The sequence below is a fragment of the Meleagris gallopavo genome, unplaced genomic scaffold, assembly GCF_000146605.3.
Source record: "Meleagris gallopavo isolate NT-WF06-2002-E0010 breed Aviagen turkey brand Nicholas breeding stock unplaced genomic scaffold, Turkey_5.1 ChrUn_random_7180001856830, whole genome shotgun sequence".
In the NCBI taxonomy this organism is placed as follows: domain Eukaryota; kingdom Metazoa; phylum Chordata; class Aves; order Galliformes; family Phasianidae; genus Meleagris; species Meleagris gallopavo.
The window spans coordinates 49,430-62,712 of NW_011122961.1; the positions used below are offsets into that span (position 1 = coordinate 49,430).

General features: G+C 55.3%; 2 protein-coding genes across 3 annotated transcripts; one reads left to right on the forward strand and one right to left on the reverse strand.

The window, feature by feature from the left end:
- Window positions 1–73: 73 nt before the first annotated feature.
- TMEM106C (transmembrane protein 106C) lies at window positions 74–4,773 on the forward strand. Of its 2 annotated transcripts, XR_796473.3 has the most exons (8): window positions 74–486; window positions 599–662; window positions 1,207–1,366; window positions 1,464–1,604; window positions 1,851–1,900; window positions 2,172–2,225; window positions 2,336–2,497; window positions 2,639–2,730. XR_796473.3 is itself a non-coding variant. In XM_003213900.4 (7 exons), the coding sequence occupies exons 1-7, from the start codon at window positions 285–287 to the stop codon at window positions 2,784–2,786; spliced, it is 819 nt and encodes a 272-aa protein (XP_003213948.1). In that variant the 5' UTR covers window positions 77–284; the 3' UTR covers window positions 2,787–4,773. The 2 variants fall into 2 exon arrangements, 1 of the variants encoding a protein (XP_003213948.1); XM_003213900.4 differs by lacking the exon at window positions 2,336–2,497 and having other exon boundaries at window positions 77–486; window positions 2,639–4,773.
- A 789-nt stretch (window positions 4,774–5,562) lies between these two features.
- LOC100540311 (collagen alpha-1(II) chain) lies at window positions 5,563–13,232 on the reverse strand. Its single transcript, XM_010726815.3, is given in 29 exon segments — window positions 5,563–6,094; window positions 6,206–6,448; window positions 7,131–7,318; window positions 7,721–8,009; window positions 8,089–8,196; window positions 8,382–8,435; window positions 8,566–8,673; window positions 8,784–8,837; window positions 9,104–9,211; window positions 9,309–9,362; window positions 9,525–9,632; window positions 9,942–10,049; window positions 10,142–10,201; window positions 10,203–10,304; window positions 10,568–10,621; window positions 10,738–10,791; window positions 10,890–10,997; window positions 11,087–11,140; window positions 11,235–11,288; window positions 11,370–11,423; window positions 11,503–11,556; window positions 11,632–11,739; window positions 11,832–11,930; window positions 12,196–12,240; window positions 12,350–12,403; window positions 12,486–12,539; window positions 12,819–12,872; window positions 12,997–13,050; window positions 13,140–13,232. Coding segments are annotated over 29 exon segments (2,661 nt in total). The 5' UTR covers window positions 13,170–13,232; the 3' UTR covers window positions 5,563–5,947.
- Between the last annotated feature and the right edge of the window lie 51 nt (window positions 13,233–13,283).

Below are 13,283 nucleotides of genomic sequence, written 5' to 3' on the forward strand. Positions count from 1 at the left end.
TGTCTCTGCTTTGGGGGGGCTGTGTGGGGCTGTTCCTGGGGGGAGATGTTCCCAGTGTGCTGGGAGGGACCCTGTGGTGGGGGATGGGCACCTGAGGGTGGGTGGTTTTCAGATAGGAGAAGGCTGAGGAAGTGGGGGCCTGTGTGTGAGGGTCTGTAGTGGGTTTTGGGGTTAGGAGGGGTTGTTCCCCTCCTGCCCGTGGTTCAAGGTGGGGTTTCTCTGTCCGCCACCAAACGCACTGAATTCTCTGCTGCTGTCTGTGCAGCTCTTCCTCAACAGCTGCAATGGGTTCTGCACTTTCTCTGTCTGCTGACAGCGCTGCCTCCAGGCGGAGGAGGAAGGCTGACGAGGATGATGATGGTGATGATGATTTACTCGACAGCCGAGACCGCAATGAGGACATTGCCAAATTTCCATACGTTGAATTCACGGGTCAGGACAGCATCACCTGCCCCACTTGCCAGGGCACTGGCTGCATTCCCACAGGTGAGTGCTCCTTTTGTCCTTAGCACAAAAAGCGAGGTGCTGCAACGTTCCTTACTTACTTAAAAGGTTTTGCAATTGTACGGAGTTGGTCACTGTTCCTTCTGCTTTCCAGAACAAGTAAATGAGTTGGTGGCTTTGATACCCTACAGCGACCAGAGGCTCCGTCCACAGAGGACGTAAGTGTGTAGTAGGAACATAATTAAACCTCTGCAAAGAGCAGACAGGGCTCTTCTGTCACTGACTGCCACAGCTCAGAGCTTTATGCGGTCTGCAGCTTTTCAGCTTTTCCTTCATCTCATGCCTTGTTTTCACTGAAGTGTGCCAACAAATACAACTTAAACTTTCACTTTAAATATTTTCTGTTAAGTCCCATCGTAGGAGTGAATGTGGAAACAGTCACACGCTTTGTTTTTGTGCTCTTTACAGAAGCTTTTAGAAAGAAACTGCGTTCCCAACAGCACCATTAGTAGATTCTGAGAATGCTTTGGGGGGGAAGAAAGATTGCTTGGTTACTCATTACCGAAAAGTGAACTGTGTAAAGGGTGGCTGTTTTGAGCAATTTCAGACATGAAAAATGTTAGAGCAGCACTTCTATGTATCTTTTAGGGAAGAGCAGATGCTTGGTTTTGCTGACAAGTTTGGGTTTCGGATACAAGATGTCTTGCAGTTGCAGATGCTGTGTTAGGGCAAAGGCTGTGACCCATTTCCTGCCTCTTCCAGGAAGCTCTATGTCCTCCTGTCGGTGCTGCTCTGCCTTCTGATCTCAGGGTTGGTCGTTTTCTTCCTCTTTCCACACTCTGTCCTGGTGGATGATGGAGGCATTAAGGTGGTTCAAGTCTGGTTCGACAGGAAGAACTCTGTTGTCCTTCTTGCCATCACGGTAAAGTTTTTGTGCATCCCTGTTCTTGAGGGGACGAATCCTGTGCTGAGCTGCCAGGAATGTTATTGCTACCTGTGTCTCCCTGCTGTCCTTTCAGGCCACTTTACAGATCAGGAACTCCAACTTCTACTCAGTGACAGTGGACAGTCTGACCAGTCAGGTGCAGTACATGAACACCGTGGTGGGCAGCCAGCAGATCTCCAACATCTCCAGCATCCAGCCACTAAGTGACAAGCTGGTATTTGTCTTTATTTGCCTTTGCAGTGTGTACTGTAAGCATCACTAAGTCATGTGTGGAACTGATGTGGTGTCTCAAGCTAACTTGAGGGCACTGCATCTGTGCCTTGAAGCTTTGCTTAGCAAATAGTCTCCTGGCTATGCTCTTTGCACAGCAGCTGAAATGCAATGTAATGCAGGAAATACTCTGACAGGGGTGTTTTGAAGTGAGTAATCAAACTGCAAGTGGATGTATTTTTGCTTACAGGTGAATTTCACAGTGAAGGTGGAGATGGGAGGACCTTTCTCCTATGTGTAGTAAGGATTTGCTGTTCTTTGTGTATAGCAGGTTTGAGCTGCTTTAGTTATTGCTTGCTTTGGAAATGACTTGCTTTCTGCTAACTTTCTGGCAAACAACCATTTGCTAGAAATGACTTGAAAGGCCACTTTGTCAGGATGTTGTGTTGGGGTTTTGGATGTTGAGTTAACACCAGAGGTAAAACTACATCAGAAGATTCCAATAAGTGCAGTCATTTCTGCTAGGCTGCTTAGCCTGTGCTGACCACTTTCTCTCTTTTGTCTCTTCCAGTTTCTTTTGCACGTTTCCCAAGGTGAAGGTGCATAATATAGTCATCTTCATGAGGTAGGTTTAGCTCTGCTCCTGACTCAGAATGGAACTGGTGCCGCAGCAAGTCTGGGGCACACAGAACAAATTGTGCTCGGCAAGCACCCCAGCCTGGTTCACTGTGTCAGCTTTAATCCAGGCCAGGTGGCACAGGCAGGTAAAATGTAAGCTGGAGAGGAAGAGAAGATGCCAGATGGCTCCGAATGGAGCTTCTACATGATGGGTGCTGTGTTCTGGGGTTGGACTCAGCAGCTCTGCTCACCACTGCTCTCTGCAGTGAGCGCTCTTGGGTAGGTTTGCGAAAAACCTGAGAAAATCCCCAGCTTTACAGGGGGCACTTATGAAATGACGATGAAACCCACTGATTGCATTTAACGGAGGGATCTCCCCCTGGCCCCCCGCCCCCACTCAGCTGCTCTCCTTTCCCTCAGGACGTCGGTGAAGCTCTCCTCCATCGGCCGCAGGACGCAGAGCTCTGTGGAAACGTACCACTACATCGACTGCAGCACCAACTCCACGGCTGAGCCGCCCCCTCTGCCGGCCCCGTCCGGGCACGGCGTGGCTCTGAGCAAACCCTGAGCTCGCTGCTGTGTTCCGAGGGTGCTGATGGTGCAGATGGATTTCCCTGGTGAAATATGAAACGTGTAGCTGTAGAAAAGGAACTTTTTGAAATGGAAGCAGAAGGACTGCGAGTGACTTCAGGAGAGACTTGAAGGCTCTGGGTCCCTTTTGCACTTTGCAACCTGCAGCTGGGCTGCGTTGCTGGCCTGTCCCTGACATCCTTGGTGTTCACGTACAAGCCTCCAGGTCCCTTCCGAAGTGAGAGGCCTGACTTCCTCTTGAGTTCTTTAACTGGTTTTTGTGTAGAACTGAGGACTTGAGCTCTGTGCCTTGGGGTCCAAGGATCTCAAAGACTTAGATTTGAGTTTTGAGGTTTAACGGTCTGCTCCTTTCAGGGCAAGCTAACTGGTTCTGTGTGATTTATCCCAATTTTGTTTGCTGGCAGCCTGTCACTGGCATCTTTCAGAGCAGAACTTGATAAAAAGGGATAATTCTCTGCCAGGAATGAACAGATGAGGTGTTCAGGCTTTCACCTGAGTAACTTGCACTAGTAGGAGGAAAGGGAATTGAAACCACCGAAATGTTTTCTCCTTTGCTGGCAGCTGAGGCTGCCTCCAGCGACCCGATACTAAAACACCGGTCTTAATGAGGACAGCCTCATTAAGCAGGGTGCTATTGGTGTGGGGAAGGGTCCCTGTGGCTTTGACCCTCTGATCTATGCGTGGCTCTGAAGCCGCTGCTTGGGGCGTGCGGCATTCAGCAGCTTTGAGTTCCCTGGTGTTGAACCCAGGGAAGGTGCAGCTCAGTGCTGCTCTGTGTTTGTGCCTGCTGTGAGTGAGCGCAGACCTGAACTGATTTTTGTTGAAGATTGGGGAGTTTTGTGTTTCAAAGGCTCACCTCGCCGGAGCCCATCGTTCCCAAAGGACGGCAGAGCAAACAAACCTGATGCTGCAGTTCAGCCTGCTGCAGTTCTGCAGTCTGCTTGCTGTGTTTGCAGCTTGGAGAACTTTGTTCTGCTTTTGCCCTTTGTAGTTTTTCTGGAACCACATCACTGCAGCCTTCCCTGTTTCCTCTGTGCGCACCCTGTGCTGTTCTCCATCCATCTCTATGTGGAAACAAAGGGGCCAAAGGCTGCAGGGGAAGTGGCTCTGGTGTTTTTTCAATGAAGGAGGCTTTCTTTTGTGCAAGTGTGAAATAAAAATGCCCTTTGGTTTTTAAGAGGTGGAGCGTCTTCCCAGCAGAGCTTCTAGAGCTGAAGTCTGCTTACTAAAGCAGGGCCGTGTGATGAGTGGTGTCTTTACATCGAAACTGAGGAAATGCTGTGTCTGTGTCCTATGGAAATCAACCTTTTGTCCTAGAGGGAGCGCTCAGCGTTGTGACTGGCATCGTGTCACCTCTTGCCTGAGCACCCCTTGTCTCCTGCTGGTGATTTGGGGGAACGAGGGCTGAAATCCTCACCAGCAGAGCAGCCCTCCAAGCACCTCCGTTCCCATGCAGGCTGCAGGATTTGGGTTCATGGACCTCAGCTCTGCGGCTGCCGCTGCTCCGTCCCCATCTCATCACGAGCTCCTCACCCCCCATGCTGATAAACCCCCCATCAGCTTCTGACTCTGCTGAGTTGAGTTTTCTGTAAGGAAGCTGTAGGAGTCACACGCTCTGCCCTTCCTCGTCCTGCTGCCTGAGCTTCCTGCAGCCCTCAGCGTAGGGTGACTCTGTGCCCCCTCGTGGGTGGCAGCAGAGCTTCCTGATGACCCCCAACCCTTTGCTGTGGTGCTTTGGCTGCAGATAACAGATGCTCTCCTCCTCCCTGGAGCCAGGTCCTAAAAGCAGAGCTGCTTTTACCGGGTGAGGGAGAGCTCAGAGGGCTGCCTGCGGGATCCCCCCATCCTGCTGCTTATTTGAGCAGGGAAACAGCTTGTGGAGAGCCCTGGTAATTGGGGGTGCCCTCTGGGTCATGTGGCACTTGGCCTTATAAAGGGCGTTTATTTTGGAAAATCCTTCTTAATCCTCCAATCCTTTCTAATGAATTTCTTCTGCCAACGTTTCTTGCAGCTCCCAGCCCTGGAAAGCTGCCTCAGGTGCTTCAGCTGCAGCATTGCCAGCTGCCAGCACTTAAAACTGAGACCAGGGCCCCAAAGTAGCATTTCTTTAAAGGGGTTTTTAATCCTTTCAAGTTATAATTTCTCTTAATGAAGGACTGCTATCAGCTGGTGCAAAAAGCTGGCCCTGTAACAGCAGTGCTGTGGTGAAACCTGTGGGCCAGCAGCTCTCACGGGGTCACTGGGCTAATTTTTTTGAAGATAGTTAAAAACAATTAAACTTCCGGGGCTTTCCCTCCAATTAGCAAGCTGCTTAAGAGCAGCATTTACATATGTCGTGTTTTAATAAAGCTTAAAGGCAGAGCTGCTTTATTACAAGGAGTCCGTGTGTGCACCCCATGGCCGTGAACTCTTCCACTTTCAGTTCTGCAGAATCTGTCCTTAAATTGTACGTGCACAAAATGGGACCCGAGGAAGGAGTGTCAGAGGGATTTTCTTTTCTTTGTCTGAGGGATTTGTTTAGTCGTGGTTTCTTCCTCTTTCCATATCTCTAACCTGTAAGTCTGAGATCTGACCCCAAACCCTTAGAGGGGGGCAAAGGGAAGGGGCTGGACAGCAAACAAACACAAGAAGGACCCGCACAGCTGCTTTACTTTCCACCAAAAGTTTTTTTTTGTTTTTATATCAACTGATGTTAAAAAATACAGACTTGTTTTACAAGAATAGCACCATTTCTGTTGTATGATACATTAGCACTCCTGCTGTGATACACGGGGAGGGGAGGGGATTCGCGATACCTGCATTTGCCAGATCCCTTTATGGGGAGGGGCCGTCATACCTGCCAGATTGATTCCCACCTCCACCCGACTTAAAAAAAAATAGGCCTTCCAGGAAGGCAATAAATAAATAAGCCCATGGTTTTATGTCGCAGTCTGCCCGGTGACGGCGCTGGAGGGTCCCGAAGGGGAGCACGGGGTCGTGCCATCCGTTCAGTGCAGAAGTTGTGATGGGAACGTACGGGTCCTCGGGGTGGGATTGGTTTGCTTTTATGGTATTGGGCTGGATTCCTTTTTTTAAAAAAAAACAAAACAAAAACCAACAAACAAACAAACAACAAACACACAAATAAAACAACTCTTTTTACAAGAAGCAGACTGGGCCAATATCCACGCCAAACTCCTGCTCGGCTCCGCCAATGTCCATAGGTGCAATATCTACAATGGGCAGGCGCGAGGTCTTCTGCGACCGGTACTCGATGACAGTCTTGCCCCATTTGCCAGTGTGTTTCTGGGGAAAAAAGGAAGGCAGGGATGCTGTCAGCTGCTCCGGACCCATCCCCACAGCCTCAACCCCACCTCCCCATCTACACCTTTCTTTTGCAGGCGCCCGGCGACCTACCGTGCAGCCGTCCTCCAAGACGCTGTAGGTGAACCTGCTGTTGCCCTCAGCTCTGATCTCCACGTCGTTGGATCCCTGGATGAGGATGGCTTTCTTCAGGTTGCCCGTCTCCTCGTCCATGTAGGCGATGCTGTTCTTGCAGTGGTAGGTGACGTTCTGGGAGCCCTCGGTGGACAGGAGGCGCAGGAAGGTCATCTGGATGCTGGCGGTGTTGGGGGACAGGTTCTCATCGCCGTAGCTAAACTGGAGGGAAGAGGTGAGGAGTTAAAGCCTGCGGGCTTTTTGGGAAGACTTCCATACTTCAGGTTCCCAGACGGCTGAAAAAAAATCATGGAATGGTTTGGATTGGAAGGATCCTTAAAGATCATAAAACCAATAGAATAGCAGAATAGTTGGGTTAGAAGAGTCCTTAAGGATCACAGAACCATGGAATGGCTGGGTTGGAAAGGTCCTTAAAGATCACAGAACCATGGAATGGCTGGGTTGGAAAGGTCCTTGAAGCCCACCCATGAGCTGATTGCCCTCTGTACATCAGGATACACAGGACCTGACCCAAAACCCAAACTCGATGCCTGAGAGCATTTTCCCAATGCTCCCTGAGCTCCAGCACCTCAGGGCTGTTCCATGCCCAACACCCTCTGGGGCAGAACTTTTTCCTAACACTGCTGTAGGGCCATAAGGGGTCACAAAGGGCTTTAGGACCGTGAGGCCTCCCCTCATCCTCATCTTTTCTGGGCCAAACAAACAGAGGGACCTCAGCTGCTCCATCCCATCCTTTTCCTTTGATTTGTGGAGCTAAACTGACCCAACTCTATTCCTTCAAAAATCACCCTCTAAAACTTCATTAAAATCCATCAACATAACTGCAAGGAAGGACATCCCAGGTGGGATCAATCCTCCAAAAGGACGCCCGGGGGACACTTACGTGGAAACCGCCGTTGATGGTCTCTGCAAACCAAACGTGCTTCTTGTCCTTTGACTTGCTGGTCCACCAGTTCTTCTTGGGGATGCTGCTGGGGGTCGGGTAGACACAGGTCTCGCCCGTCTCCATGTTGCAGAAAACTTTGATGGCGTCCAAGGTGCAGCCCTGGTTCGGGTCAATCCAGTAATCTCCTGCAGCGGGGAGGACAAATGGAATGTTCATGGGGTTGGGGAGGGCTAGGAGTCATTAAGACCTCAAAGATCACCAAGTCTAAATGTCCACCCATCACCACCATGCCCACTGATAGAAGCACAGAGTCATTAAGACTGGAAAAGACCTCTAAGATAAGTCCAAGTGCTGCCACATCCCCACGAAGCCACGTTCCCAGGTGCCACATCTCCACAGCTCCCCAACACCTCTGGGGACAGCGACTGCCCCACCTCCCTGCGCAGCCCAGTCCGGTGCCCAACCACTCTTATGGAGCAGAAGCCTTTCCTAACACCCAAGCTGAGTGCAGGTCGGTGCAAGGATGCTGGGGATGCTCTTCTTTGGGGAGGAGGGGAGGATGGGAGAGGCAGACACGGAGCTCTTACCGCTCTTCCAGTCGGGATGGCAGAGCTTGATGTCACGGCAGGTCCTGGCTGGGTTCTTCTTGGATCCCTCGGGGCTGCGGATGCTCTCGATCTGATTGTTGAGGGATTTGAGCGTGGCGTCCACCTCCACGTCGTGCTGTCGCAGCCCTCCGGCCGCCTCGTCTGCCCTCATGTAGCGGATGGGGTCGGGGCCCTTCTCTGTCTGACCCAGTCCGGCAAAAGCTGACATGTCGATGCCGGTGCCCGGGGGACCGGGAGGACCGGGAGGACCGGGGTTTCCAGGAGGACCCTATGGGAGAAGGAAGTGATGCTGATGGGCTGCTCTGCGAGCTGGACTCCATTCCCTGCCTCCCCACACTGGGACTCACCGCAGGGCCAGGTTCACCGCTCCGTCCGCGGGGACCGGGAGGACCGATGGGGCCAGGCATGCCGTTGGAGCCGTCTTTGCCAGAGGGACCGACGGGACCAGGGGGACCCTAGGAGAGAGCCCCAAAACGGGGGTTGAAGGCATTGCACGGCCTCAGGTCAGGGAAGGCGATGGGGAGCCGTTAACTCCTGGTGCTAACGAGCAATCAGGAGCTAACAGAGGCTGCAGGTGCCCAGAGAGGGCACTGCTGCTCCTTCCCCTTTCACCACCCCAAACACCACTGCTAGGACTTACTCTGGGACCGGAGGGACCAGCGGGACCGGCAGCACCTTGGTCTCCAGAGGGGCCCTGAGGAGGAAGCCGGGGTGGTTACAGCTCTGTGGTCAGCATATCAGCCCTGGCAGAGCCTCGGTGGCCACAGAGACCCCAAAGGAGCCGCATCCCACAGGGGGGCTCGGCGCTCCCCAAACCAACTTACGGGTGGTCCAGGCAGACCCTGCAGACCGGTGAAGCCGCGGTGGCCCTTCAGCCCTCTCTCTCCAGCCTCTCCTGTCTCACCTTTGTCACCACGAGGCCCTTGGGGACCCTGAAGTGGGGACATGGCCGTGTTGGGCTCAGGGTGGGCAGAGCCCTGCCCGGCACGCAGCACCCCGCACTTTGCACGTGGGATGTGCTGGTGTGCTCAGCATCACTCACCGGCATTCCTCGAGCTCCAGCGGGACCAGAGGGACCCATGGGCCCTTGTGCACCCTGCAGGGAGAAAAAAAGGACATCAGAAGGTGCCAGTGACCTCAAACACCACCTCGAAGCCGTGAATTTAGGATTTCAGGGGTGTCTGAATCAGTCCCTCCCACCATTCCCCAAATCCAAGCAACAGTGACGATCAGCAGCTGCCCATGCCTCAAAGCATCTTTAAATGCCCTCAGCTGGAGCACTGGTGCAAGGAACAAACCTCGAGGGGAATCACAGCAGATTTTCAGCCATAATGAGACCCTAAACCCTCATGCAGCACTCACCGTCTCGCCTCTGTCTCCTTGTTTTCCAGTGGGACCAACGGGACCAGGAGCACCGGGGGCTCCGGGAGCACCAGGGGCACCCACAGGGCCGGTCTCACCACGATCACCCTGTGAGCAGAGGGTGGGGAGGTCAGATCTGTGCAAAACCCCATGGCTTTTGGCACAGGGACAGTGAGCACTGATGGGGTGCGAATGGGAAGCCCACCTTCACGCCAGCTGCACCATCCCTGCCCGGGGGTCCGTCAGCACCGGGGTTGCCCTAGGAGGAAGAGAGGATGTTACAACCCTGGGGTGGAGCAGCATTTGTGCAAAGTCTCCTTTCAACGCTGGAGAAAAGACACCAGGGAGCTCCGGGAGCTGAGCTGTGCCATGAGGTCGGTGATGCCCGGTGCTGGTGTGACGATGCTGGGGTTTTGCTTACCTCACGCCCGGGTTCTCCAGCAGGACCTGTCAGCCCAGGGGGGCCCACGGGGCCGGGGGGACCTCGGTCGCCTGCAGAGCCAGGTGCTCCTTGCTTTCCAGGTTCTCCCTGAAAGAGAGGGAAAAAGTGCATGAGTGGGAGAGACCCCAGCGCAGCCCCTTCCCCGTTTTTATGGCTCCCAGACCCCCCTGCAACAAATAACCACCAATGGTTTTCCTGCCCCGGCTTTACGCCTTGCACCAGCGGCTCCTGGTGGGGAAAAGGAGCTTTGCAAAACCCCAAACCACCTGGAAACGGTGTCTCCACGGGCTGCACCGAGGGGCTAGAGACCCCTGAGACGGGCTCCAGAGCATTGAGGCCCCCACATATCTGCACCCCATAGGATTCAGTGCACCCGAATGAGAGCCACCCACTCACCGATGGCCCTGGCAGTCCGGGGAAGCCTCTCTCACCACGCTGTCCTGGGAGACCCACGATACCACGCTGTCCTGCCAAGCCTTGAGGTCCGGGGGGGCCGTCGGGACCCTGCAGGGCAACAGAGAGGGGGATCAGACCCAAAACAATGGCACCGTGCAGTCAGGGGGTGCACAGAGGGAGGAGACCCCCGAAATCCTCACCGCGGGGCCGTCCTCGCCGGGTTCGCCCTTCTCGCCGGGGGGGCCGGCGGGGCCTTGGGAGGCCGGGGTCTCCAGCACGGCCAGGGGGGCCGGCATCGCCACGAACACCCTTGGGGCCATCTTTGCCAGCAGAGCCAGGGGGTCCAGGGGGGCCTGGGTTACCCTAAAGGGAAGGAAAGCAGCGTTGGCGCAAACCAGAGGTGGCCAATCTTCATCACCCACATCACAGCGCCGCTTGGTCGGGGAGCTCTTTTCCTTGGAAAAGTTCTTTTCTATCATTGGAATGGCCAAAAGTCGGCATCAAAGGCTTGAGGAGGAAAACCCCAGGTGCTCGTGTAGGGACACAGTGCCCCCTCCAACACGCAGCACAGGGAAGCAGCACCCAAAGCCCAGGTGGGGGCAATCCCAGAACGCCCCCAGACTCACATTAGGGCCGGGTGGTCCCACGCGGCCGGCGGCTCCGGGGAATCCCGTGGCTCCCTGGGGAGGGAATCATAGAATCAGTGAACAGAGGGAGACGAGAAACAAGGCTCAGACACAGCTCAGCCCCACGGCCACTCCTTCCCCATCCTGAAGCCCACCCCTCTGGTACTCACAGGGGGACCCTGAGCCCCGCGAGCTCCTTTGGGACCAGTGACACCAGTTGGACCCTGGGAAGGAGAGAAAAACAGGTTACAAATACAAACGGGAGCTGCACTGGGGCTGTGATGTCCCAAATTTGGGGATTTGCCCCATTTTGGGGCTGTACCTGAGGGCCAGGAGCGCCGGAAGGACCTTGGGGACCAGGAGCGCCGGCGTCACCCTTCTGCCCAGGCTCTCCCTGCTCGCCTTTGGCACCAGGTTGTCCGTCGGCACCCTGATGGGGACAGCAGCCACCATGAGTGGGGTGAGGACACGGGGTGATAACGTGGCTGTGTGATGGGGGCTTTGGGGTGAAACACTCACCGGGGGACCAGCAAATCCAGCAGGACCAGGGGCACCGGGCTCGCCACGCTCGCCCTAACAGAGAGAGATGGGGGAGGTTGATAAGGGGGGTGATGGGGGTTTAGGGTTATGGTTAGAGGCACCCAGGGGCTGTAGACATTGTGCTTACAGGGGCTCCACGGGCACCGGCAGCACCAGATGGACCAGGAGGGCCGGATTCACCCTGGAAAAGAAAAGATGGAGAGGTGGAGGCACTGGGGTCATTCTATGGGGCGCACCGTGGGCGTTGTGATGCTGCTCTCACCTTCTCGCCGTTGGGGCCAGCGGGGCCAGGGGGACCAATGGGACCCGTCAGACCCTATGGGAGAGAGACAGATGAGGACGTGGTCTCTGTGAGCATCCTTTGCCAGCCCACCTCATGGCCATGTCCCACTTACACGTGCGCCGTCCTTGCCCGGAGCTCCCTCAGGTCCTTTTTCACCAACATCTCCCTGTGGGATGGGATGAGTGTGAGCCGAGCCGAGACCTGATCTCACTCAGGACACTTATGGGATGCATCACCTTACCCGGTCACCCTTGGGGCCAGCAATGCCAGCTGCTCCTCTCTCACCAGGCATTCCCTGCAGCCCTGGGGGACCCTGGGCACCGTTGGGGCCAGCCGGACCAGTTGCACCCTAAAAGCAGAACAGCGATGCGGTCATTGGGGCTCCGATGGCATCACGGATCCGTGGTGGTGGCACTGTGCCACCCACCCTCTGTCACCCACCTTAGGTCCGTCAGTGCCAGGTGTTCCGGGCAGCCCACGGGGACCCTGCAGCCCTTGGGCACCAGGAGAGCCACGTTCACCGGGGAATCCACGTTCACCCTATAGTGGGGGGAGACAGTGAGAGAGAAGCCCCCCAAGGTTATGGTGAGGGAGACAATGGCACTGTCTTCAGGCCAGAGGGCAGTGCATCCATCCCAAGTGGGATTGGGGTGAACTGGGAGGAGAGGGGACACTGAGTCACTGGAACTGTGAGGGTCCGGTGGCTTTGGTGGAGTTGTTTGGATTCTGCTCCCCCCTGAGCCCCCCAAACCTTTGTGGGACAGGAGGATCCCCGTCCCCGAGCAAGAGGATGAGCAATACTCACTCTGGGACCAACAAGACCGGGGGCACCAGCTTCTCCAGGAACACCCTGCAGAGAGGAGGGGAAAGCCAGGAGTCAGCACTGGGGGGAGTCAGTGCTGGGGGGGGGTCAGAGAGGGCAAAGCCCCCCCTTGCAGCCCAGGGATGAATGGCCTCACCTGGTCTCCGGGTTTGCCGCTCTCTCCAGGGGGACCTGGTGGTCCAGGCAGTCCCTGTTTGGGGACAAGGAGAGGTGTTAGAGGGGTGCCCACCTGCATCACCCCAACCTCCCCCCCAAAATGTGTCCCCACTCACCTGGAATCCGGAAGGACCGGGGGCTCCTTGCTCTCCTCTCTCACCCACAGGACCCTAAAGGAAGGACAGCAGTGATGGCTCTGAGACACTCCCCCCCCATCCCAGATTCACCCCTTTGCAGCTCCTCACCCGCCCCAAGATTTTGGACAAAATCAAAATCACATCGGGGTGGGGCATCTGGGACACAAAATCCCCACATTTCAACACTGGGGGTTTTGCCCACCCTGTATCTCCAGCACACCTGGGGTGGTCTCCCACCCAGATCCAGGGGCTACACCCCCCAGCCCCACCTTTCACACATCTGTCCCCAAAAAGAGAAGCAGTGACACTCACAGCGGGTCCGGGGGGTCCAGCAGCTCCTGTCTCCCCATCCTTGCCAGGAAGACCCTGCAGAGGAGAAATCCCTGGCACTCAGCCCTGTGCCTCAGTTTCCCCAACCACACACAGAGCACAGTGCAGGGGAAACCCCAAAAGGTGATTTTATGGGGTCGGAGTGGCAGAAGGAGCTCACCCGCAGCCCTGGGGCACCAGGCAGTCCTTTCTCACCAGCTTTTCCAGGTTCACCCTACAGGGAGGACAGAGGATGGGATCAAACCTGCACTGACCTTCACTGCTCCATTTTGGGGCAGAAAACTCACAAAGATCAATACTCACATTAGCACCTTTGGGACCGGGGAAACCCATCACACCGGGCTGCCCACGAGCACCCTGAGGGCCGGGAGGGCCGGGGCGGCCATCCTCGCCAGGAGCACCCTATATGGGGAGGGGGACATCAGCGTGGGTCACAACAGCCACCCC